Here is a 27,748-nt window from a genome sequence, read left to right as displayed (position 1 = left end):
TTCCCTGGTTGCTGGAGCCCTATAAGAGTTTCTGGAACCCTTTGCTTGTGGTTGGATGCTTTGAGACAATAGTCCCATCCATCTGGCTAAAATGGCTTGCCCAGTCCAAACTCCCTCTAACAAAATATTAAAAACCTCTAATCTCTATCTTGCCTCAGTTTCTCTGGCATTACAAAATCAATTATTACAATCCAGGGAAAGGTAACTGGGCCTTGACCCAAGATAGTGTCTGGGTGACCAGTGCTGATTGAATTTCCATCCTGTCGTTGTCCCATCTCTCATTTTTTCAACAATTACTAAGGCTCTGCTAGGCTAGGCTTCCCATCACGTTGCTGATAAAAAGATAGATCAATTCTTTCCATCTAAGGAGTATAAGGAGCACTTATATAGTATTTTCGTGTTTGTAAAACACTTCATAAATAGGATCTCATTTTAGTCTAACAACCCCCCCTCCCCCAACCTGGGGTGGGGGTGGGGTAAGGGCGATTATTGTGTCCATTTTACTGATGAGGAAACTGAGACAAGGGTCATACAATGAATGTCTGAGGTGAATTTGAATCCAGAGCTTCCTGACTCCAGATCTAGACCTTTTTCAGACCATAATCAAATATAAATCACGAAGAGGCAAAAGGTGTACAAGAAAGGTCCATGAGGAGGATTGTGAGAAATCGGCTGAATGGAAGTGATTCACACTTATGTCTTGTCTTCTGGGATGGTGGTGGGTCTTCAAGAAAAGGAGGGAGAAACAAGTAAAGTGCTCGGGTTAAATTAGAGGTTCTCTGAGAGCCTGGGATCTCAACCACCTTCGGTGAAGAAAATTCTCTTCCGAGTGTTTTTGTCCTTGCAGGAACCCGTAGACCTAACCCCTCCCTTTATGACGCCCAACGAAGTCGCCATCCAGTGGCTTCGGGCGCCTGGAGATGTCGTCACTTCTGCGCGCTCGTGCAGTTCCCGGGTTTTGAGCGCGAGCTCTTGCTCCTGCTCCCGCCAGCCTTCCCGGAGCAGCTATGGCCGAAGCGGAGACCGAGGAGAGCGGCGAAGACGGCGACATCTTCCGGGAGCCGTTGTCCTCATCTCCGGGCCGGACCGCCGTCGGCGTCCCCCCGGCGGGAAGTGTGGAAGCGGCCCCAGTGCTGTGGGGAGAGGCCGAGTCCCTGCAGCCCGCCTGCTTCTCTCCCGCAGCTCCCCTCGCGCCCGAGGACCTCCAGCGGGTTCTGGAGCAAGTGAGGAAAGCGCCACCGCCTCCCCCGCCCCCGCCCCCGCCGCCGCCGCCGCCGCCTCCCCCAAGACCCCCCGGAACTGCGGGCCTCGGGCCCCGCGGGGGCTGCGGCTTCGGCGTTGTGCACGATGCGGCCCGACGGCTGCAAGACGCGGCCCAGCAGGTAGCTCAGCGCTGGGGTCCCGACCTCCCGCCGCCGCCGCCTCGGCTTCTGCAGCCCAAGGTGAGGCATCAGCCCTTTCCCCCGTTCCTCTGCGGTGATTGTTAACGGTATTCCAGGATTTGGGACCCATAGAATCCTTGGAATTGGAAGCGACTAGAGATGGTGGGAACTTTGTATTCTTAGCCCCTTTTGCCGGGAGGGACACCTAGGTACAGATAAACCGCATTCCAAGATTACGCAGGCAAGTAGCTAAGGAAAAGTAACATTTATTAGGTTACAAGCCTTTGATTAAACCGTAACCTGTAATGTTGCCGGGCACTGCTAAGCTGTTTGTAAATATCATCTCATTTGATTTTCACTACAGTCCCAGGAGGAAGGTACATTGTTATTTTCACTTTACAATTGAGGGAAACAAACATACAACAATTAAATGACTTGCTCAAGGGCGCATAAGCTAGTGAGTAATTGAGACTTGTTTTGGGCTCGGGTCTTCCTGTAGGTGCTTAGCACTGTGAGGGATTAGAACTGGGTGTAGACATCTGTACTCGGTTTACATGTTTCTCTAGCATAATATAAGCTGTGATATACTCAGAAGTGATACAGTCCAGTTCTTCTGTTCTACATTTCTGATGAGTAACCCTCATCTTTTATATGAAACTTTTAATCCACCCATAAAATTAAAGGCTTTTCGCAGCTATAATTTTTAGTTTTAATAGGCTTCTCTAAACATTTAGCTGAAGTATATTAAATTCAGCACCGAGTTCTTGTTGATGTCCAGTGCAGAGAGGATTGGTCCTGAGGCTTTTCAAAGTATAGATGGTATTGGGTACCTATCCTCATGAAAACCAGTATAGAAGGAGCAAGCGACATAAGGACATAGAGCCTGAAGAGGTATCATTGAGAAGTTCCATTTGTCTGGCTCATGTAGGGTAAAAAAAAAATAGAAAAATAGGATGGTCAGAGTATAGTATCTTGATTTCTAGACTAAGTAGTTTGATTTTTTTTTTTTTTTTTTTTTTTTGACTGAGGCAATTGGGGCTAACTGACTTGCCCAGGATCACACAGCTAGGCAGTGTTAAGTGTCTGGTACCGAATTTGAACTCAGGTTTTCGCGCATTGGTGCTCTATCCACTGCACTACCTGGCTGCCCCAGAGTTTGATCTTTAGGATAAAAATAGTTGGGATGTTTCTTTGATAAGCAGGACAGATTTCCCTTCAGTGTAGTTCTGCTCACAAAGCTCTATCTTCAAGGTTTCCCTTGGCTTCCTATTGCCTACATAAGAAAGTTTTGACTCTTTAGAATGGTAGTATGTATTATAGGCTGAACTCGTGTCTTCCTGAGGCCATACACTACACCAAAATGCCTCTCCTATGATAATTAAATTCATGAATGCTGATTAGATTTTTTTATTCTATCATTATTCTGTTTTTATTCTATTTTTCTATATTCTGTATTTATTCTATTAGGATTATTCTGTTTTTTATTCTATGATTGGAAAGCAACTGAGTGACAAAAGGGAGGCAAGAAGGGAGACAGGAAAGGAAAGAGAAGAGAGAGGGGGAGAAAAAAAGAAAGAACCCAGGACAAAACTTTTGGGATCTCCTGTAGTTAGAGGATATGATCTAAATGACAAGTCAGAAAAGACTGAGAACTAGTCAGACAGGTAAGAAGAGAACTGGAGAGAATATTCTAATGAAAGCCAGAGAGAAAAGAGTATTTTTGAAAAGGAACATTTTCAAAACCAGTAGAGAGGTAAAGGAGGATAAAGACTAAGAAAAGACCATCAAATTTGGTAATTAAAAGATTGTTCGTTTGGAGAGCAGTTTTATTTGAGTGAGATCAGAAGACAGATTGCAAAAGGTTTAGGAGTGAGATGAGAAGTGGAGGCAGTGGGGGTTAAGTAATTTGCTCCCAGGGTCATGCAGTTACCAAGGGGCAAGTGTCTGAATTAGGATTTGAACTGACTCCAGGGTTGGTGCTCCGTCCACTGTGCCTACTAACTGCTCCTGGATAGCTTTTAAGGCCTTTGGCTGAGAAAAGGAGATACAGAATGATAACTTGAGGTGATGGAAATATCTAGTCAAGGTTCTCTTTGTTTTGTTTTTTTTCAAGGAGAGAAACTTCAAACAGTGTGTTTGAAGGCAATAGAGATGGACAGAGTGGTTGAGAATCAGAAAGAAAAAGGGGTGATGAGAAATGAAATCTGGAGAAGACAGAAATGGGATCAACTCACTTCTATCTAGTTTGCATGGTTTTGAGACTTATTCCACTTATGTTCAGTGGTTTGTGAGTAGAAACAGAATCGCAGAGTGGGAGTGAACCAGAGTCCAGATTTAGCAAGAGTTAAGGGTCTTGATAGGACTATGAAAGCAGAGAATTCAAGAGCAGAAGTTAGTTTAGGATTGGATTGGCTACCATTAAGTTGATGTCGGAGAGGGAGGAAAGTTAAGTCACAGCAAATGTTATAGTCTGAAAAAGTACTGAAAGATTAGTGGTTTTTTGAGTTATAGAGATGAGCTATAAGAGCAGAGGCACAGGGAGAAATAGAATGAGGGATTATTCTTAAACCTGTATTAAAGGTTCTAATTAACGAGATGTGGTTAGTTGTGAGGTCTGGTGTATAACAATAGTTATGGTTCAGATGGAATTGAAGGAGTAGTTAATAGAATTTAAGAAGTTGAAATGGAATGTTAAGGAGTTTGAGAGAGCATCTTTGGAAACATTCCTGTTGCTAAGGAGTTGGGAAGTAAAAAAAGATATAGAGCCAAATGCCAAACTCCTTGAGAAAAGGAGAATGATCTAGGAGTTGTATTATGGGGTAGATTGGGTAGAAAATTTTGATTGTGTGGACTTCAAAATTTGCTGAGGGATAAGGTAAAGAACGAACCAGGAAGTGCTTTTGAGGAGTAATGAGTATTCCAGTTCTCCTTCCAGGACAGGTATGTAACAACCTGTATTAGGGAGGAAATCAAGAAATAGAGGATATCATTTTTTTTCTAGAAAGCCTTGCTTTACCCTTCAAAATCGAAGGAACCTGACACCTCTGAACCGTCAAAAGTATTTGTAACCTTTTTCAAACTTTTATCTGGAATTATGCTTTCAAAACTGAAAAGGTCACTAGAGGTAAATTAAAAAAAAACACACACACACATAAAACCTTTTTATGGATATCTTATTTTTACACGATCTAAATTTTTCTCATGTCCTTTTCTCCTCCCTCTTCCTAGAGTAATTTTTTCATAAGAATTTTTTTTAGAAAGAAGGCAGAGAAGGAAAAAAAAGTGAGCAGGATCAATTAATACATTGAAACAGTTTGACATTATTTGCAGTGTTCCACAACTCTGCATGCAAAGGGCTGAGGAAGGAGTCTTCTCCATCTTTTTTGGGGCCACACCTGCTCTGATTGTTTTACTGATGTTTTGCATTTCTGTTTTGTGGCTTTTAAAAAGGTTTGAGAGGCATAATTTTCCAGGAACTTAAGCATTTTATTAATAGTTTCAGTATTTTAATGAAAGGATGGTCATTTGGCCATTTGTATCTTAAACTAAAGATGGACAGTGGGCTCAGGGATGGTTTATATGCTCATTGGAAGAGAGGTGTTCCTGAGGATGGTAATCAACTCAGATTGGTTAACAATTAATGAGATAATGAATATTACAATGAGTGGCTGGACCTGAATACTGATTCAGTTATTTATTTCCCATCTTGGGCTATAGAATCTATCCCCACTCAAACCTGAATGGAACATAGTGGCTTCCCCATCTGGATGGGGTCTGGATAGAGGAGAAAATTAGTTCAAATTAGTTCACCATCAGAGACTGAGGTCTTGAAATAAAGGTAAAAGAAAAAGGTAGAAATTGGAATCTCTCCAAAGAATTGGTTATTAATAATCATTTCTTTTGATTTTTATTGTAGTCTTTGTACAGTGCTCTGCCAGCTTCACTTGTTCTTGTCTTTCCTGGCTTCTCTGTATTCATCATTTTCAATTCCTATAGTGTAATGATAATTGCATTATATTCTTTTAAAAATGCTTTAATATTTTCATTTTCCCCATTTATGTGTAAAACATTTGATTTTAAAACTTCTAGAGTTCTAGAGTTCTCTGCCCCCTCCCCCATTGAGAAGGCATATGCGAAGTTATACAAAACATTTCCATAAAAAACCATTTACATTACATTCTTGTACTATGACTTGTTATCATCGTTCTCCAATCAGTGGGCGTCAGTATTGTTTGCAATTCTTTGTTACCACAAAAAGCGCTGTTCCAGAAGTTCTTGTATATTGCATATGGAGCCTTTTATGTATGAAGAGGTCATCTGTTTCACCTTCTATCTGAAAGAATTCCTCTTAACAATCCATGAAAATTGTCTAACCTTGTTTAAAGACCTTCACTAATGAGAAATCCAGTTATACCTTACGTTTATTCAGGTAATAGATAAAGTAGAAAGCTTTGCGAAGTATTGGTTTCCTTGAAAAATTGACAATTGTTTTAAATCTAATAAATTCTATCTGAAATCTTCAAGCAGAGGGTTGATGACCACTTTACTGAGTTATATTGTAGAGAATGACCTCTTGTTCAGTTCTTATAGTTGAAATAAATAGTGTTTGAGGCCTTTGAAGTAGTTTCTGCTTCTGAGAATCTGTGATTTCTTTATGCAAACTGCTTTCTGAATGGGGTTTTTATAGATGACAACTATTACTTTTTTTTTTATAATATTTTGTTTTTACAAATACATGCAAAAAAAGTTTTCAACATTCACCTTTGGAAAACCCTGTTTTTCTGCCTCTCTCCCTTCCATCTCTTCTCTGAGACAGTAAGCAATCTAATATAGATTAAACATGTTCAGTTATTCTAAACTTATTTCTGTATTTGTTATGTTATGCATGAAGAGATCAAAAGGGAAAAAACATGAAAGGAAAAAATCCAAGCAAACAACTAAACAAAAGGTGAAAATACTATGCTTTGCCAAGCAAATTTTATTTACAAAACATCTGCATGGGTAATTTATCAACCTTGACTTTGTAAAAAACCTTCTGTTCCAAATTTTCCCCTCCTCCCTATCCCCTGCCCTAGATACCATATTTAACATGCAATACATGTTAAATATGTTAAAATACATGTTAAATCCAATATAGGTATACATATTTATACAGTTATCTTGCTGCAAAAGAAAAATAGGATCTAGAAAGAAAGAAAAAAAACCTGAGAAGGAAAACAAAAATGCAAGCAAACAATAACAGAGAGTGAGAATGCTATGTTGTGGTCTACACTCAGTCCCATAGTCTTTTCTCTGAGTGTAGATGACTCTCTTCATTACTGAACAATTGGAACTGGTTTGAATCATTTCATTGTTGAAGAGAGTCACGTCCATCAGAATTGATCTTCATATAGTCTTGTTGCCATTTATAGTGATTTCCTAGTTCTACTCATTTCACTTAGCATCAATTCATGTAAGTCTCTCCAGGCCTCTCTGAAATCATCTTGTTGGTCATTTCTTACAGAACAATAATATTCCATAACATTCATATACCATAATTTATTCAGCTATTCTCCAACTGATGGGCATCCACTCAGTTTCCAGTTTCTAGTCACTACAAAAAGGGCTGCCCTCCTTTAAGATATCTTTGGGATGTAAGCCCAATAGTTTTTTATTTTCAAAATACATGCAAAAATAGTTTTTAGCATTTACCTTTGCAAAACCATGTGTTCCAAATTTGGTCTCTTTGGGATATAAGCCCAGTTTTTTTTCCCTCTTTCTTTTCCTACTCCCCCTCTTCCCCCAGTAGCAATTAATCCAGTATAGGTTAAACATGTACAATTCTTCTAAACATATTTCATATTTATTATGCTGCACAGGAAAAAATCAGCTGGGGGGGGGGAATCAAACAAATAACAATCAAAAAAGGTGAAAGTAATTTGCTTTAATCCACATTCAGTCTCCATAGTTCTCTCTCTCTCTGGATGTAGATGGCTCTCTTCATCACAAATCTTTTGGAATTGCCTTGAATCATTTCATTGTTGAGAAGAGCTAAGCCGGGGCAGCTAGGTGGCGCAGTGGGTAGAGCACCAGCTCTGAAGTCAGAAGAATTTGAGTACAAATCTGGTCTCAGACACTTAACACTTCCTAGATGTGTGACCCTGGGCAAGCCACTTAATCCCAGTTGCCTCAGAAAAAAAAAAAGAGCTAAGTCCTTCATAGTTGATCATCACATAATTTTGTTAATTGCTATAACAGAATGCTTTTGATTCTGCTTACTTAGCATTAGTTTATCTAAATATTTCCAGGCTTTTCTGAAATCAGTCTACTCATCATTTCTTATAGAACAATAATATTCCATAACATTTGGATACCATAATTTATTCAGCCATTCCTCAGCTGATGGGCATCCATTCAGCTTCCAGTTCCTTGCCACTACAAAAAAGGTTGTTATAAACATTTTTGCACATGTGGGTCTTTTTTTCTTTGGTATACAGACTCAGTAGAGACACTGCTGGATCAAAGAGTATGCATAGTTGGATAGCCCTTTGGAGTCTGCCCTAGATTGACATAGATTGTAGCTCCTCCGTCATTTAATTGATAATTTTATGAAATTCTGTAGGCAAAAAACCAATAAAATAAAAATATCTCTAATTAGAGATGACTTCACACTCCATACTTCTTGTTAATTGTCTTTCATTCTCAAAGAGGACAATTGATGAAGTCAGTTCATTCTCAAAGAGGACAATTGATGAAGTCAGGGTGGCAATTTCTAATTCAACATAAACATGTGACAAATTCACACTGACCATTCACTTCTTCAGAAGGTAGGTGTATTTAGGAGAAGAGGTTATAAACAAAATGAAGAGATAAAATAAGTACCAAGAATGGCAAATATGAAATAGATTTGTGAGAGCAATTGGCTTATCATCAAGAAAAGGTGTTTGGAAGAATCCATTAAAGGAATATGCTATGAAGCTTGGGTATGCCATTGACTGTCAGATTAAATCCATAGAGGAGTTTAGCAGACTAACCAGAGTTATATATATAGTAAGGGAGAAAGCTGTCTTTAGAGGGAAGACACCATGAAGGAGAGAGAGTACCTCATAGTGGGCTTAATCTTGGGAAAGGACTTAGCAAAGATCTTCACCATGAGCAGATCTTTTATAGGGGAAATAAAGCCTTGCGATTTCTCAGGCCAGGGAAGAATTTGGTAGCTCAGAGGGAGAGTTCAAGGAGGAGCTATATGGAATATCTGGCAGATCAGGTTCCAGACCTGTCTAAAAAGATATGCTTTTCAATATCTCAAAGGTGATTTAAAAATGCCTTAGATGTTGGGGGATGGACAGGAGAGGTTGATAGAGTTCCATCTTCATAATCACATTATAAAAACAGGATAGTCTGGAAATTGGTTATGCCTAATAATAGGCAAATGGGCTTCTTCCTGAAAAGGGATGGGTAAATCCACATTAGCAAGACCTGTGAGACTCTGTGGCCAAGAATCCAGGGTTGGGTATCTCCTTATTGTGATGAAGTGTCAGGAGAGGATTTAGGTGCAAGAAATATATAAATATATATTCTGCCTATCTGGACATTACCAAATGAACCAACATGCAGATATATATACATACAGACACACACACACACACACACACATATATATATCTGCATGTCGGTTCATTTGGTTTGAATTACTTTGTTGCTTACTATATGTGAAACTCTTCAGCAAATCATTTAATGTTTCTGAGTTTTAGTTTCTTCATATAAAAATGAAGAAGTTTGAGCAGATGGATTGATAAAGTCCATTCCTGCCCTGAACAAATTTGATACCAACTTTAAACCTTTGTGGATTTTAAAATCTAAATAGTTAGAAGAGACTTTAATTATAATATCTTTGCAGGGCTTGTTTGAAAGTGACATGATTATGATCTTAATGTTGGATTCAAAGTCATAATTCTGTAGCAATTTAGAAAAGAACATAACTTTGTATTTATACCTTTTAAAATTTTCTGTGTTTAAGGAACTTGAAGCCATTCGTGTCAAGGTAAAATCTGGAGAAAGGCCCATGCCACCTCTTGCAGCAATCCGGCCCAAAACGATAACTTTGAGTCAGCCATTCAATGGAAATACAGATTTATTAGGATTAAGTATTGTTAATCCTTCGATTATTCGGATACAGCCTCTTATGAGAACTGAACAACAGACTTTGGTAAATACTGTACCTCCACCTCCTCTTCAACTTCTTGTACAGAGACCACTGCCTCCTCTTGGACCAGTTTCTGTGGAGAAGTTTATGGGACACAAAGTGCTTAATGGACAGAGAACCACATTTGTTCCTTTGTCTGCCTCTAACACTTCCACAATTCCATCAGCAGCAGTTACATCCAATTCAGCAAGTTTACTTATTTCCACACCTGAGAATGAGTGCACTGAGAAGATCAAAAAATCTGTAAAAGTAAAAACCCGTTCAGGGCGAATTTCACGACCACCAAAATATAAAGCTAAAGATTACAAGTTCATCAAAACTGAAGATTTAGCTGATGGGCACCAGTCAGATTCTGATGACTATTCAGAACTTAATGTGGAAGAGGAAGATGACAAAAAGGGGAAAGATACATTATTTAATTCTTCAAGTGATTACTTGAAGCCTAAAACTTTTAAATGTCAGACTTGTGAAAAGTCATATATAGGACAAGGAGGACTAGCACGACATTATAAGCTTAATCCAGGTCACGGGCAACTGGAACCTAAAGTATTGATATCTAATAAGCCTGATGGAAGTGGAGAAGTAGGAGGTGCCACTAGAAATAAAATGACTCCTGAACCATCAATCCCAGCTGCTTTAAATAGTGAAAGTACACTGGCTCCATGCATGGCAGAGCAAGATTCAACATGGAACGGGCAACAGGTAACACCTCTTGATTTTAAAATATATGTATAGCCATTCTTGTATACTACAGATGTTAAATGGAGGCCTAAAATCTTTTCCCATTTTTTATTCCTAAGCCCCCCAGTTAGTAAGAGAATAGAATGTATCAGAGTTTATATACTTAATTTTTAGCTACTAGATGACCTTTAAAAGGGCAGTTTATAGAGCTCACTTTGTCTAAACATATACATACAAGTCCATTGTTATTCTTTTTCTTTAAATAGATCTGATTAGCAAATATTTAGGCCACCATAAATTGCTGTGTTGTAAACTAACTACCATAAATTCTGTGTTACAATCTAGCCACCACAAATTGCTATGTCGTAATTTACTTCATTATAAACACCGTGACTTTTTTTCTAAGTAAGTAGATTCTAAATTCTGACAAAATGTATTTTGAAGAGAAAGGCTAGTCTCTTCTGGAACTATGAGAACAATAGATTTAAGAGAAGTATTATCTCCAGCTGATGGGAAATCATAAGTGTTTAGGGATAGGTTTGGGGAAACCTTTTGTTTAAATTAAGAACTAAGGCAGTATATATTTTATCTATACTTCTAAGTATTGTACCCTAAATGTATTCGTGTATTTTACCTTTGAAATAGGGATAAGGAGTAGACCTGTAATTTTGTTGGTATAGAAAATTCATGGATGAAGAAATTCTCTACTTAATGGAGTTTAGTACCTTCTCTCTACAATTTCCAATCAGGACATTGCCTAGAGCACCAAGAAATTAAATGACTTGCCCAGGGTTAAATAGCTGTTATCTGACTTGAACTAGGCTGATTATTGTGTTAATCATAGTTGTTAAGTTTTTAAGTATATATTTAAATCATGAATTTTATAATTAACAAACATGAACATTCCATGATATAGTTGGAGAACAAAAAAGAATTATATATGAAACCATGAATTTACCAACCACAGGTTTTTTTACATATATATATATATATATATATGTATCAGCTTTGACATAGTAGTACTAACATTACCCTTCTTTGTGTCTTTCTGAACCTCCTTCTGCTCTCTTCTGTAATATTTCATTGATGCTCTTCTTTAGATCCCTATGATTACACCTCATCTTTACCCACATGCTCTCCCCTTCCCCAATGAAACCTCTTTCTGGGAGCAAATAAATATCAGTGAAAACATGTGTATGTCATATTAATTGTATCCAAAAATGAATATCTCATTTTATACTTATAGTCTAGGCAATCATGCCTCCATTAAGAGATAGGAATCATATTTTATCTTCAGTATACTGGAATCATTACTTGTTGAATTGATCTTAAATTCTTAAGTGTTCCACAGTTCTTTTCCTTTCCAGCTCTGTAATTAATGTATACATTGTTTCCCGTTCTGTTTCTTTCATAATATCAGTTCATAAAATCCTCCCAGGGGTCTTTCTCTTCCATTTGACCTGCTGATCTCCATGACTTCTTTTCAATCCCAATTAAAATCCAATTTTTTGCTGGAAACTTTCCTTAATTCTAGTATCTTCCCTCTGTTAATTATTTCCTTTTTATCCTGTATGTAGCTTGCTTTGTATATAGTCTTCATAGATTATAGGCTTCTTGAGTGTAGTAACTGTTACCTTCTTTTGTATCTCTAACACTTGGCATAGTACTTGTACTTAGTAGGTGCTTAATAAATTTATTATTGATTCATTAGTGTTTTTTTTGGTATCTTCTGTTTCTTTTAAGGAGTAATTATTTTGGAATTTTGTTGTTATATTTTCTAAATTGTTGTAGGAAGTAATATTCTTTTTAATGCTTTATTTTGTTTAGAACTGGAAGAAGTCATAAATTAGATAATTCAACCACCTTATTTTATGTACGGACCTTGAAAACCCTAGAGGTTGAGTTATTTGTCTGACAAATACCAAGTAGCAAACCCAGCATGTTGGAAAGTTGGACTATTTTCTTACATTCTCATTGATGTTGTAATTTCTGAGTTATGGCATTTTTTAATTTTTTGACTGGCATTTAAGACCTTTGACAACCTGACCCTACTGCTTTCCTTCCTATTTAGCTGCTTTATTACTATCCTTCCCAAATACATGTACACTGTAGCATATGTTCTTCCTCTTCATCTCCCCTCATGCTTGTGCTTATCTGTTTGTCTTTTGTCATGATGTTCATTAAATCTATAAAGCCTTCTCTTCATCTTTTGAGCTCACACTTTTCCTTTTTAAGGACTAACCAAATGACATTTGTTCTTAAACTTTTTCTTATACTCCACTTTCCTTCATAGTAATATGCTGCCTCCTATGCATCTTCAGATTGCTCATCTCTAATGTACTTATATTGTAGTCATTTGTGGTTTTTTCTTGTTCTCCTAGAGTATAGACTCCACAAGAACAAGCATTGTGGTTGATCTAAAATTGTATCTATTCTAGAGCACACAGCTTGAATGTTTCCCAGTAGAAAGAAGGTTGATTTGTGTATTTTTATTTTATTTTGGGTACTGCTGATACAGAACTGTGATTCTAAAGAAATTGGGACATTACTGGAGTCAGACCAAAAAAATGGATTTCGCTTAGCATGTTGGGGATCCAGGAGGACCAGAGGATCGAAAAGAAGAAAGCTAAAGGCGTCAGCAAAGTCAGGTTGTTCAGGCAAACACAGCAATTCAGTTCAACTTACTTCATGCACAGGTGTAGCCGTAGAACAAAATAAAATGAGGAATAAAGCAAGGCTCAAAGAGGTATGTCATTTTTGGAATCTCATATGATTTTATAAACATTTGTATTTCATTGGATTCTATTTGGGGAAAATTTACTGAAGGCCTGTTTGTCCTCGGGCGTGTGTGTGTGTTTGTGTGTGTATATTTATTTAGCAGTTTTAAGGCATATAGTACTATCATATTTTAACTTATTAGACTCTTTATTGGAAAAATTCACTGTTCCAGTATAATATAGTAACATATAAGGATTTTTTGAGAATGTATAAAAACTGCCTTTTGCTAGAACTTATTGGCATGGTAAATTGAGCTGCAAAGTGGTATTGTCTGAAAATATAATACAACATACAGTACTTTATTTGATCCTCACAAGAATTCTTTGAGTCAGGACTGTTATTATCCCAAGTTGCTCCCCATTTTAATTCATATGTCTTCTTACTGAGGCTCTGTGGTCACAAATCTTGGAATTGATATCACTATGTCTGAAGATTCAAAGTTGTGGGTGACCTAAAAAATCTGTGGAGAAATGCATGATGAATGTAAATAGGTAGTATTTTCTTAATGATGATGATTTAAGAATAAGAAATATCATTTAGGATATGTACTAACTGGAAAGGTTGAGTTTGTAGTGATACCCATGTATTATTAAAGATTTAGAGATCAGCCCTCTAGTATGTCAGGTGGATTTTTTTTTTTTTTTTTTTTTTTTTTTTTGAGGATTTTTGGAAGAGTGAATAAGATTCACAAGGATGACAAGTCATAACTACATGTAATCTGTGCCTGTGGAAGGAATTTCTATATCATTGAGACCACAAATTTGTCAAAGTAGTACTGCCTTGGAAATACTTTTAAAAAAAGAAGGCAGAAAACTTTATAGATAAGATAATCTCCTTGGAGAAATCTGTGGGAGACCATGGACAAGAGTTGCACAAGTTGAGAAGATTGGGTTAGGATATGATCTGTACTGTTAGAGGAGTGTCTCACATTCTAGTTCTTTTACTCCTTTGCTACTGATTGATATTTTCTTTTTAAAGATGGTGAAAATTTTGAAAACTTAATCTCATACAAGGAATAATTCCATATACATGGAATAATATGGTTAGCTTAGAAAAGAAGATATATAATAGCTGTTGTTAGATATTTGAATGTTATGTTTAAGTGGGAATATTTCCAGTCAATAGTGGAAGTAAGAAGAAGGCACATTTTGCTTATGTTTAAAAAAAGACATTTCTAATGACCAGAATCCTCCATAAAAGGAATGTGTTACTTGTATTAAGAATATGGAGTAGAGCTTTAAAATTTGCAAAGTAGTTTGCATACAACATCCCATTTGATCTTCATTAACAACCCTGTGAGGCAAGTACTACTAGCATTATGCCCCATTATACAGATGAGGAAACCTAAGGTTCATAAAAGTTGTGATGTGCATGATTTTAAGATATGGAATTTGAAACCTGAAGTACAAGAAGAGAAAAGTATTACTGGATTGTTGGATATTTAGAAGCACATGCAGAGCTTTCAAAAATTGCTAAGTATCATGTTTTGGTAGTTGCTCCAGCAGTGTGACCATGAAGATTTAATGGAACTGGTTCTACCACGTCTAACTAAGCTTGTAACTGTCTATGAATTTCTTCTCATGAAGGTGAGTATTCTCATTGTTTACAAAATATATACTGCTTCAGATGATGATACTTAATAGTTTAGAAAATTCAATGTTTTCATTTAAAATGAACTAAAGTGTTTGGAATTTTCTGTGCAAAAGATTTCTGCAGATATCATGTCTCTATTTGACATATGTGAGAAAGTGTCTGGTTGTCTATTTTGTCGACTGCGGTAATAGAGACTGAATGGTATAGATATATGTGCTATATAAATACCACCTCAGAGACTTAATAGCTATGTGACCCTGAACAGAAATTAGTCAAGAAGCATTAAGTACTGTTTGACCCAGGCACTATGCCAAGCACTGGAAATACAAGAAAGGCAAAAACAAAAAACTAAAACCCCAAACTGGCTCACAGATTCCTAGTGGGGAGGACAATAAATATTGATTTACATACAAGATAGAAATGGAAGGTGTGCAAGTAATTTTATTTTATTCATTTACTTTTTACTCATGGTGAACATGGATGTAAATCCAATAAAGGCATATGTATTTATACAATTATCTTGCTACATAAGAGAAATTAGATCAAAAAGGAAAAAATAAAATTGAAGCAAACAACAAAAGAAGTGAAAATGTTATATTGTAGTTCACTCTCATTTCCCACAGTCCTCTCTCTGGGTGTAAGATGGCTCTCATATCACCAGATCATTGGATGATCTTAACATCTCACTGTTGAGCAAGAGCCACGTCCATCAGAATCAATAATCATATAATCTTGGCATTGTTTGAATTGTGAGGACAGGAAGGATAAGGAAAAGCCACCACCCCAAAACAAAACGAACCCAAGAAAAAGAAAGAAAAAAAATATGCTTCAATATATACTGTTGAGTCCTTCACATCTCTGTATGGAAGTGGATAGCATTTATCTATCATGAGTCCTTTGGAATTGTATTGATCAGAGATGCTAGTAATTTTGGAGAGAGCAGTTTTGGTTGAAAAATGAGGTTGGGAGCCAGATTGTAGAAATTAAGAAGTGTGAGGAAATACACTGGAAGTATTTATTGTAGACAACCTTCTAAAGAAATTTAGCCACAAAAGGAAGGAGGGGAACTGGCAAGGATAAATTGGGATTTTTTTCTTTTTTTTTTTTTGAGGATTGGAGGCAACATGGATATATTTGTAGGCAGTTGGAGGCAGCCAATAACATGCTACAGAGAGATGAGAAGAATAAAGATTCAGAAAAGGCCATTAGATTTAGTAAAGAAAAATCATTGATAACTTTGAAGAGATAACGTTTAGGTTGAACGATAAAGTGAGTTGCAAATTGCAGAGTTTAAAAGAGGGTCAGAGGGGAGGAAAGGGTCATTAAGGACTGAATTCAAATCTGGTCTCAGACACTTGTTAGTCATATGACCCTGGGAAAGTTACTACTACTACCCCCACCCCTACCACCACCACTACAACATGTAGATGGTATTTTTAAGGAGTTAAGCCATGAAAAAGAAAAAATGGTTGTAAAGAAGAAATCATTAACTTAGTTTTTTAGATATAGAAGAAACATGTGATTGTAGCCAATAGGAAGGACCAAAGAGATTAGAGATAATAGAATGGGAATGATAATAGAGATAATTTTATGTTAGTGGAATCAAGTATACAAGTATATCACTTTCCCTTACAAAATGAAAGGCCATTTCTTCATTTGAGATCATAATCATTTAGCCTTTTGGGGTCTCAATTACTTATCTATAAAATGAGGAGATTGGACCAACTGATCTTCATGGTCCCTTGCAGCCCTAAATCAATGATGTAGTAGGCATTTTTTCATCATCTTGTTTGAGCCGCTCTAGGTACATTTGTAATACTGCTTCTGTCATAGATTAGCACTTTATTTTCCTCTCGTTCTGTCTTCCCATTTTGCTCTCCATTTTCTATCATTATCTCCTCAGACTCTTTAATCTTATAAACCCCACTTCCAAAGATAGAAATTCTGAGTAGGGAGATATTTATCATAATTTGGCTTTTAGTATGAAAAGAAGAGTTGTATTCTGAATGATTAGTAGTCCCAACTGAATTCTTGATGGTTAATTTTAAGAGACACTGAAAAACTAGAACCTGTCCAGAAGGCTAATTAAGTTCATTGTTGTTGTCCAATTCTTTTTTGACCCCATAAACCATAGCACACCTGTACTGTCCATGGGATTTTCTTAGCAGAAATACTGGAATGATTTGCTATTCTCTTTTCCAGTGAATAAAGGCAAATAGAGGTTAAGAGATAGTTTAAGGTCACACAACTAATTAAATATCTGAGACTGAGAACTGGAACTCAGTTCTTCCTAACACCATGCCCCTCTGCAGCCTTATTCCACTGAGCCAACATACTGCATCCAATCAAGATTATCAGCCATGTGGGAACATAAGTGAGGAATGGTCAAAGGGACCAGGCATATTGTACTTGGAAGGTGAAAGGTTTGGTATGGGGGAAGGAAGAGATAGCTTATTGAAAGTCTGTCATGAAGAAAGAACTAGAACCCATGGGTAGATGTTAGACAGAAACAGATTTTTGCTTTGAATAAAGGAGGAATCTTTTAATGTTTATATCTGCCTTGGCAATGCAGTAGAAGGAACACTGGATTTGGAATAAATTGTTTTTGAATCCTTACTTATTATTACCACCAGTGTGATCTTGTATAACTTTTCTGGGGTTAAGTTTTAATGATAGTGTTGAACTGGATAATTTCTGAGTCACTTTCAGCTTTAAATCTTATGGGGGGATAAATCATGAGACATGGTGTTACCTATCACTGGGGGATTCCCCTTCTCTCCATCCCTTCCCATTCTTCTCTCTTAATCATGCCATAGAAACAAGATTGTTCTTGAATGACCTGAGGAGCTAGTATTAATAACTTTTCTGGTCCCCTCCAACTGAAGATTCCGTGATGACTACTTTATTCTAGTTAGAGGTAAAATACTTATGAACTTGTTAATGGGGAACAAATCTGCATTTAAAAAAAAAATGAACTATGATGTTGCCATAATGAACCCTGTTTCCATCCTTTTGACAGAGTTGGTAGGGGACTATAAATGGAATGAAGCACATGCTATCTGATATTTCCAATGAGTTGATTTGCTTTGCTTACTTATACTACTTTGTTGTGAGGAAAAGTTCTTTGGATTGGGGTGGAAAGAGTAATGTGGTTAGGACTTTTTGGGAAAGTAACAGCAATGTTAAAAGTAACAGTAGTTTTTATTTATTATAATAATAATAGATTATACTTTTAAATATTATTGCTTCATCTGTTAGATTTTCTTCTTCTTCACTAAAGGTTGAAAAGAATCACCCAGCAAAGCCTTTTTTCCCAGATGTATATAAAGAATTTGAAGAGTTGCATAAGATGGTTAAGAAAATGTGTCAAGATTACTTCAATAACTCTGTTCTGAGTTCTCAGCAACCCCTGGAAATAAAAAATAATGAGGTAATGGGCATAGGAAAAGGGAGTTTGTATATTAAAGTTATTTTTTTTAAATGTCCTTTTACAAGTGAAGATTTTTTTTGTGGTTAGCTTTTGGGGTTACATATCTTTATCTTGGATAAACTCTATTTAGAATTCAGGACCTTTCATAATTTGATACTAACTTTTCAGACTTAAAATTCTTTACTGCCCTTTGCATTTACTACATTCTGCCCAAACTGCCTAATAAACATGATCTGAGCTTTACTGCATCTCTGCTTTTGTGCATACCATTCCTTATGACTTTTCTTCTCCTATTGAATTTCCATCAGTCAGCAAATTTTTTATTAGTCATCTTATAAAGTTCAACAGTAATGTCACTTCTTTCAGATTGCTGACACACTCCTTTTGATAGTCACCTTCCTCATTAGATCTCACATGACTTGGTCATAATTCTTTCTGTTAGACAATATGATTGATATTTGGCATGATAATCTGTATTTTTCCTCTTTATTCCATAAGACTATATGAACTCACATCTCATGTAAACTCCCCATCTCCTTCACTGTTGAGCACAAATGCTCTCATTTCAGTTTAACTGAGTTGATGTTTAGAGTTATTATGTTGTCTATTTTGACTATTCATTTTGTATTATTTATCATTAAATTTTAATTGAACTAGAATAGAAACCAGGATAAACTGATATATTCTTTATGTACATTATTTTAAGTACCTATGGAGAGCATCTAAAACTTGGTTTATTAAATAGCTCCTTAAAATTTACTAGATGCTGCTCTTAGGTATCTTTAAAAAGGTTAAAAATTATATATTTAAACATTTGTGAGTATTTTTAAAAAGCCTTGAAAACAAGGTGGTTTTTAACATACTGGAGTGAAATGCTAGACTTGCAAATGTCTATTGATAGTAAGGATTAGAACTTTACACAATCTAATAAACAAAACTGAACCTCTAACAAGCTATTTTAATACAAATTGAATGCTAGTGTGATTTTTTTTTGTTTGTTTGTTTTACTTTAAATTACAAAATGTAGACTTCATCCTTTTCACATACCAGAATTTGTCTTGCTCTAATGCTGTATACATCCATCTAAATCCATCTCTTGTAGGTAGCCCATCAGTGATGTAGCCTCTTTGGAGAAATGACATTGCATCAGTTTTTAAGGGGACACTGTCAAGGTTGGTAGGCTCAAAACTTGCCTGAACCCTTTTTCCCCTTCCTCTATTTTCTTTTTGTTTATGTTGGAAATATCTATGTAATTTCCTGTCCCTTCCTTTTCATCCCATGGATTTGAGTATGACAATGGGGAAAAAGCAGTTTTTAACTCAGTTTGCATGACTGTTTTGAAAGAAATAGACCAATGACTGTCCCTAGGAGGAGTAGTCATAGGTATAGAGGTAGCTTGGGAAGAGCCTGGAAACTTCAGTCCCAATCTTGGCTCTGACTTTTACTGTGTGACTTTGAGGAATTCATTTTACTTTTCTGATAACTTCCCCATCTGTAAAATGGGTTTATAATATTTATACTATCTCTCAGGAGCTATTATAAGGAGAACTAGAATGCTTTTTTTTTTTGTTTTTTTTTAAAGAAAATGTAAGCTAGTATTAAGAAATCTGCTTCAGTGCTAAGTCAGCTTCATGATGAACTTTCTCCCTTCCCTCCGCTCCCCGGAAGAGAACTATGAAGTCTTAAAACCTTTGCAGTGTCCTCTTCTAAACTTTGCTAACATTGCAATTTGACTTTTGGGGAATAACCATTTTTACTATTGCTCATTCTAACCTTATATCTTTGTTCCCATTTTATTACCTAGTGACTAACTTAAGAGGGACTCTTTGTGCCAAATTGGGTTTAGTCATGTAGTTATTATTTACTTGTCATTGAAAAGTCGTTAATTTCTTGAATGCTTTTTTGTTATTGTTCCTGAATTCTAGGTTGCTGAGTCACTAGGTATTACAGAAGAGCTTCTACAGAATGAAGAACTAAAAAAGAATGAGATTTCCCCCCAAAGTGCTGTTGAAGAAGGACTAGGTGAAGTTACTGGACAGAAAAGAGAAAATGAGGTAGGTGATTGTGGTAAAAAAGTTGTGTACCATTGATGTACTAGCTCCTGAAGCAGCCTCTCTTGATCCCTGCAATTTGCTAGTGTTCTCCCTCTGGAAATCACTTTTATTTTAAAACATATTTAATTTCCTGTGTTCCAATAGTAGAATGTAAGGTCCTTGAGGGCAGGAATTGGATTTATTTATTTTTTGTATTTGAATTCATATATTCTGGCACGCAGTCGATAAGTACTTGTTCAATTAATTGAAAAATGCAGGATCAGGCTTTAAATCTCAGCTTTGTTAAACTTTCCAGATTTGTAACTTTTTTTCCAACAGTATTTTATTTTTCCAATTACATGTAAAGATACTTTTCAACATTCATTTTTGTAAGATTTTGAGTTCCAAATTTTTTCTCCCTTCCTCTCTTATCTTCCTATCTGATAGAGGTTACAAATGTACAATTATTAAAAAAAACATTTCCATGTTAATAATTTTTGAAAGAAAAATCAAAATAAAAGGAAAAAACCACAAGAAAGAAAAAGCAAATAATAATAATTAAAGGTAAAATTAGTATGTTTCAATTTACACTCAGTCTTCATATTTTTCTCTGGATGTGAATGGCATTTTCCATTCCAAGTCTATTGGAATTGTCTTGAATCATTACACTGTTGAGAAAAGCTAAGTGTCTCATACTTGATTGTCATATAATCTTGCTGTTACTGTGTACAGTGTTGTACTCACTTTACTCAACATCAGTTCATGTATTTTCAGGCTTTTCTGAAATCAATCTGCTGATCATTTTACAGAACAAAAATATTCCATGACATTAATACTTTATTCAGCAATTCTCCAGTTGATGAGCGTCCATTCAATTTCTAGTTCCTTGCCATCACAGAAAGAGCTGCTACAAATATTTTTGCACATGTAGTTCCTTTTCCCACTTTTATAATTTCTTTGAGATACAGACCCAGTAGTGGACACTGCTAGATCAAAGGGTATCCAGCTGTATAGCTTGAGGACATTTTACTTCTCTGATTCATGATTTCTTATAAAATGGAGTTAACTTATTAATATATATATGAATAATAATAAACATTTACAGAGTGTGCTATATGCCAGGCATTGTGCTAAGTTTGGGGGATACAAAAAAGGGGCAAAAAGTAGTGTTTATTCTTGACTTTTGAAAGTCCAGAATTTTTGATTGAATAAATTCATTCAATTAATAGCTTTAAAGTAAGAGAATCAATGAAAAGAAAACTTTGAAGGGAGGCAATGTTACCAGATTTCAAACTATTACAAAATAATCTGATATTGGATCAGTGCAATAGATTAGGTATGCAGCACATGGCTATATAATAATCTGATGTTTGATAAACCCAAAGATCCAGGTTTCTGGAGCAAGAACTTGCCAGTTGATAAAAATTGTTGGCAAAGCTGGAAAGCAACTTTTGTAGACTATATATCAAAATAAAGCCAAAATGGATAAATAATTTAAATGTAAAAGGCAAATAAAGTAAATTAGGGAACATGTAAAAATTTACCTGTCAGATCTATGGGTATGGGAAGTTTATAACCAAATAAGTGATAGAGAGGATCATAAAATTATATATATAGATAATATAAAATGGATGATTTTAATGTGTGAATTAGCCAAAAAATTAGAAGGAAAGGAGTACACTAGAGAAAATCTTTATAGCAAATTTCTTGATAGAAGCTTCATTTCTGAAATATATAGGGATCTCGGCTAAATTTGTAAAAGCAAGAGCCATTCCCCCAATTGATAAATGATCCACGGATATAAACATTTTTCAGGAGAAATCAAAATTCAATTGTCACATGAAAAAAATACTTTAAAATCACTATTGACTAGAGACAGGCAAATTAAAACAAATCTTAGGTACCACTTCTCACCTATGAGAAATGATAAATGCTTGAAGGATCATGAGGAAAATAGGTACACAAATGAAATGTTGGTAAAGTTCTGAATTGGTTCAGCCATTCTGGAGAATGTGGAACTCTGCCCAAAAAGCTATAAAACTGTGTACTTTTGTTCCAACAATATTCCAACCAACTAGGATCATATCTGGAATTGGAAATTGAGGGAAAGTCCACCAGTTAAGCAATGGTTGTACAAATTGTTATACATGATCAAAATTTAATAATGTTGTGCTATAAAAAATGATGAGCAGGATGTTCTCAAAAAATCCTGGGTAGACTTACTGATGCAACGTGAAATGAGCAAAAACAGGACATTGTACACAGTTAACAGAAGTATTGTATAGTAATTGACTGAATTTACCTATTTTCAGCAATACAGTGATCCTAAACAATTTGGAATATAAAATTTTAAAGTGAATGTTAAAAAAAGACCTTGCTACTCTGAAACACTGAAGTTGGTATTCTTTTTGCAGAACTAGACTGATTTGATATGAGATAATATAGGATATTATAAAAGTCTTAATGTAGTTTAAAATTTATAGATATAAGTTGGAATTGATTAGTTAATTATTTCTATAGGAAAAATACATACACAATCTGAATGATTTGTGATTAATTACTATGTCAACAAAAGCCAATTTTTTTCTAAATTCAGTAGTATTTTATTCCAATTACATGTAAAGATAAATTTCAACATTCATTTTTGTAAGATTTTTGGGTTTTAAATTTTTTCTTTGTCCCTCCTTTGTCTCCCCTTCACAAGATATCTGATATAGGTTATAAATGTACAGCAATTTTAAGCATATTTCCATATTTGTCATATTGTGCCAGAAAAATCAGATTAAAGGGCAGAAAAAAAAAGTAACTCTCCCCCTTCCCCCCTCCCCCCCTCCCAAATGAAAATATGCTTCAATCCACATTCAGTCTCCATAGTTAGTTTTCTCTCTGGGTGCTGATGGCATCTTCCATCCCAAGTCTATTGGAATTGTCTTTGATCACTGCATTGTTGAAAAGAGTTAAGTCTGTCATAGTTGATCATTATACAGTGTTACTTTGTACAATGTTGTTCTGGTTCAGCTTGTTTCATTCGGCATTAGTTCTCTGTCTTTCCAGGCTTTTCTGAAATCAACATGCTCATTTCTTTTTTAGAACAATAATAATTTCATTACATTCATATACAGTAACTTATTCAGCTATGCCTCAGTTGATGGGCATCCACTCCATTTCCAGTTCCTTTCCACACAAAAAGTAGTTAGAAGTATTTTTATACAATTTCAGACAAATTCTGTTATATTTATGCTAGTGCATGGGTAGCAATTCATTTAAATTAAATTAAACATTTATGAAGGGATAAAAAGAAAATAAAACTGCTAATCACCAGTCCCTTGACATTTCGTGGGGGGATAAAACATTTACCATAGGTAAATATAAAATAATTTGAGACAGGAGGCAACTCTAACATGTAGGGAAACCAGCTGAATATCCCCTGATATGTTCTGTATAGGAAGCTAATGATTCTTATGAGAAGAAAAGACTTTTTACAGGCATGTAAGACAGCCTGGGCAGAAGATTTAAGTTTAGGAATAAGGCACTTTGGCTGGGACATTGAGTATATGAAAGGAAGGAGTCTTGTGAAATAAAGCTTTAAAATAAAGCTGGAGCAAAAGTGAAGGTCTTTAAATATCAAGTTGAGCAGTTTTCATCTTTGTCTATAAGCAACAGGGAAACTTATCATGCTTTTTTTGAGTAGAGTGATACTATTTATTGCATTCCCTACTCATTGTGTGGAAATTGCTGTATAAATCTTATAAAGAAATGTTATTGCTGTGTCAGGGTTAGTTACTTTTATTTTAAAACATTGAATTGTTGTAGTTTTAAATCTCAAACATTCATAACATTATGACAAGTCAGAAAAGGTTTACATTTTTCATATTGTTTAGTGAATTTGATTTTTATTCTTAGATACTTGAAGTGCCGGTACCAGTCAAAAGAACCAGGATAGAAAGTGGATCCAAGAACATGAAGGATAATTACGCTAGTCACAATGGACTCCAGGAGAAAACCATTCTTTTGTGTAGCCAAGTTAACACTGAAGGTAACATTCTTATGGCACTCAGTTGATTGGATGCACTAATTGTTCAGTATCATTTCAGGTTATTTACAAATTTTTAAAAGAGTAGTATTCTCAGGAATGACCACTTTATTGCCTTCAGTGTTTGAAATGAAACTATCTTGAGAGCATCACTCACTTCTTCTGTAACTCTCCATTGCTTACAAAAATAATTAAATTTTGATTTTTTTTTTTTTTTTTTTTTGGCCCAGCTTGAGTGCCATGTCTTATGAAACCTATCAGGATTTTATTCCACATAAATAGAAGCCCACCTCCCAGTACATAATGTCTCTCGTTTCTTTCACATAATAACAGCAATAGTTCGTATTTATTTGGCACAAAATGCTTTTCATATGTTATTTCATTTGATTCTTATAACAACTCTATAGGGTTAGTACTGTTATTCCCATTTTATAGATAAGGAAACAAACTAAGATTATAACTTGCTCATGGACACACAATAAGTGCCTGAGGTAGAATCCAAACTTAGGTTTTTCTGAATCTAAGCTTTGGTGCAGCCCCCTTACACCCTTTCTTAGCACGTTTAGTTGTATTTATGTCTTACAGCTTACTATCCAGTATTTTACTGGATAGTAAGCTCTTTGTGGACAAGGACATTGTTATGTAGAGAAAAGATAGTCCTTGAGCTGAGTTTTGAGCAAAACTAGGAGTTCTAGGAGAGGTAGAAGTGAATGCATTCTAGCCTTAGGAAACAGAGCCATAGTCATTTAGAATTTGGTTGCCTTGAGTGTGTAAATGAGAGTAATACATGATGTAGCTGTAAAGTTACCTTGAAGCCAGGTTGTAAATGCTTTTAAATATCTATATAGGAAGTTTATATTTGATTCCAGAGGTTAATTGAGAGCTACTGGAATTTATGAAGCTGGGGGGCAAGGGGAGTGACATGGTCAAACCTGTGCTAATAATGTCCTTGCTGTTATGCTCATTTTTTCTCTCTAGCTGGATGACATGGTTTTTAAGGTCTCATATTTTATGACGTGATCCACCAAATTAGCCTTAGGAATCATTTGCAAGCCATCCATTAAATTTTTTTTTTTGTTTATTATTACATTAACAAATTCAACTGTGAAATATACACAGAAAAAAATTGTACATGAAACTATATGTAGAATTGATTTTATTTTTTAGAAATTTTTTTTACTGTTGTGTTGATTTTTTTATTGACTAAATTTTCCTCTTTATCCCTTTCCTTTTTCCAGAAAGCTATCCCATACAATTTTTTTTAGAAAAAGAAAAAAATAGCAAACCAATTGGTATATCAGTCTGATAATATATGCAATTTAATGTCTTTTAAAGCTGTCTGCATGACTCTTGAATTTAGATGTCTTTCTGTTCTCGTGCATTTTTTTTTTTTTTTAAACAGCCACTTATTTTCTAGCTGTCTTTGTTCAACTGGTTTGATTATTTTTAGTGTTAATCTTGTTTTGAGTTCTATCCTTCCTTTCCCTTTATCTGCTATACTGTTTGTCAGTACTCTGCAGGCTAATACAGTGCTAAATGTTTCCTTTCTGTTTTGCTTTTTAGAGTGTCTTCTTGTTGAGGTAGAGATAAGTGAATGGAGAGCTGGCCTAGGAGTTAGGAAGACCTAGATTCAGATTCTGCTTCTGACAGTAACTGTGACCATTGCCAAGACAATTAACTGCAGTTTTATTTATAAAGAGGGGATAATACCTGTTGTACAGAGGGTTCTTAGTGAGGCTTAAATGTCAAAGTTTTTATAAACTTTAAAGCATTATATAAATGCCACTTAGAATAATGATTAGATTCAAATGAATTATTTTTAGCATAATCCTCAGAGTACTATTGTCATGTGAAAATTCACCTTAAAGGCAGTAGTGACCAACACCACAGCTTTGGGCACCAAAAAAATGCTTTCTTCCCCCCCCCCCCCCCCCCCCCCCCCGCAGCCATATCAATGAAAGGCTTATGATCTCTTAGTATAGACATATAAATGAAATCACTCTTAAGCTATTAAAATTATTCTGCAATATGAAGTCTTTGCTAAGGGAGTTAATATAAATTAAGAAAGCTTATTCTTTCTGTGTTTTCACATTAGTAAAACACTTTGTGTGAGCAACTATATGCTTGGCTCAAGAAGAGATACAGAATCTAGATAAGATTCTGGATCCTCCACTATGGAACTGAATATAACACACAAGCATGTAATTGTAATTCAGTATTTTGAGAAGTTAGGGGTTCTGTGATCTAATTGGTGGGAGTATTCCTGAGCCTCTCCTGTCCATGTTCATTGTCTCTAAATGATCTACCTACTGTTTTAGGGAGGCTTTCCTCTATATCTTTTAAAATTTCTTGCATACCATTGTCCTACTTAGGTAGTCAGTTATCTCTTGCTCTTGATCATGGCTTTGATCATCTCTTCTAATAGTACATTTTTTGGGTGATATATTTTATGCTCATTCTTATTTACATTGCATTTTGCAATTGATTTGAAACAATGACAAAATGTTTCCATGTTCAATTTTTCCTAAATGGTTTAGGTTTGAAGCTCCATCTTAATAGGACCACTTCTCAGTCTTCAGAAAAAACTTATAATATGGCAGTCGATTTTGGAAGTCAAATGTTACAGGATGACCAGCTGCCTAAAGCAGTTGCTGAGGTAGAAGGCAAGAATGAGCCACCTAAAGCATTTGCTGATGAAAGCAAGAATGACCCTGCAAGTTCTGTCATCCTGTACCAAGCTGTTAAAGGAACAACAACCTATTCCCAGTTGGAAAATCCAGGTAGCCTGCTTCAAGAACAAACAGAGTTGCTCCCTGAATATTCGGTTCATGATCACCCTTCTGACCAGAATACTTCTGACAAATCTGCCATTTCTGATTTCTGTTGTACTGTGTTATCTGAAAAAGATTCCTCTTGGTCTGGGCATGAAATTCATAACAGAAGAGAGAATGAGGATTGTAAATCTCATCAGGAATTTTTTAATCCAGAGAATGAGATTCATGAGCTAACATCAAAGCCTGGAAAGATTTTGTCAACAGATGTGCCCACAGACAATTCATGCCAAACTTCTTTGGAATCACAGCATCACTCTTTACTAGAAGCATCTATATCCACCGAGGGCATACTTGAAAGTGCTTCTGAAAATTTACATCAATTCCCTGAGTCATTACAGGATGTCCAGATGGAACAGGAGAGTGCAATTGCTGTAGATGACACGTTGGCCTTTGAAATTGCTAATGAAAGCCAGGAATTGAATCAAGAACAAGAACAGATTTTTATTCAAACTTCAGATGGGCTTATCTTGTCTCATCCAGGTACAGTTGTGTCTGAGGCTAATGACATTGTTATAGTAACAGATGTCGATGGTAATACAGTGCATATCAGTACATCTGATGGACTTCCTTTAGAAACATTGGAAGCATTACTGGCGGTAGAAAGAGAGCCAGAGTGAAAACATTTTGAACTCTCATAATTAATAGTATCAGAACCATAGTTTTACATTTATATGTAATTGTCTTAAGAGATTTTTTGTTTCACCAAATGTATATTTTTCTAATGTGAATATTGAAACAGGTGGACCTTTTAACTTATTTATAAAGAATTATTTTGCTTCTACAATGAAATGTATTTTTT

General features: G+C 35.6%; 1 protein-coding gene across 1 annotated transcript; it reads left to right on the top strand.

Annotated features, from left to right (window-relative positions):
- Positions 1 to 910: 910 nt before the first annotated feature.
- ZNF839 (zinc finger protein 839) lies at positions 911 to 27,748 on the top strand. Its single transcript, XM_023504232.2, has 8 exons — positions 911 to 1,442; positions 9,382 to 10,269; positions 12,767 to 12,994; positions 14,520 to 14,612; positions 17,900 to 18,049; positions 19,975 to 20,103; positions 23,986 to 24,118; positions 26,653 to 27,748. Exons 1-8 carry the CDS (start codon positions 1,008 to 1,010, stop codon positions 27,564 to 27,566), a joined length of 2,970 nt encoding a protein of 989 aa, XP_023360000.2. The 5' UTR covers positions 911 to 1,007; the 3' UTR covers positions 27,567 to 27,748.

Source organism: Sarcophilus harrisii, chromosome 2, assembly GCF_902635505.1.
Source record: "Sarcophilus harrisii chromosome 2, mSarHar1.11, whole genome shotgun sequence".
Taxonomy (NCBI): Eukaryota; Metazoa; Chordata; class Mammalia; order Dasyuromorphia; family Dasyuridae; genus Sarcophilus; species Sarcophilus harrisii.
Note: the sequence above shows the minus strand (reverse complement) of the source record. Positions and strands in the feature narration are given on the sequence as shown.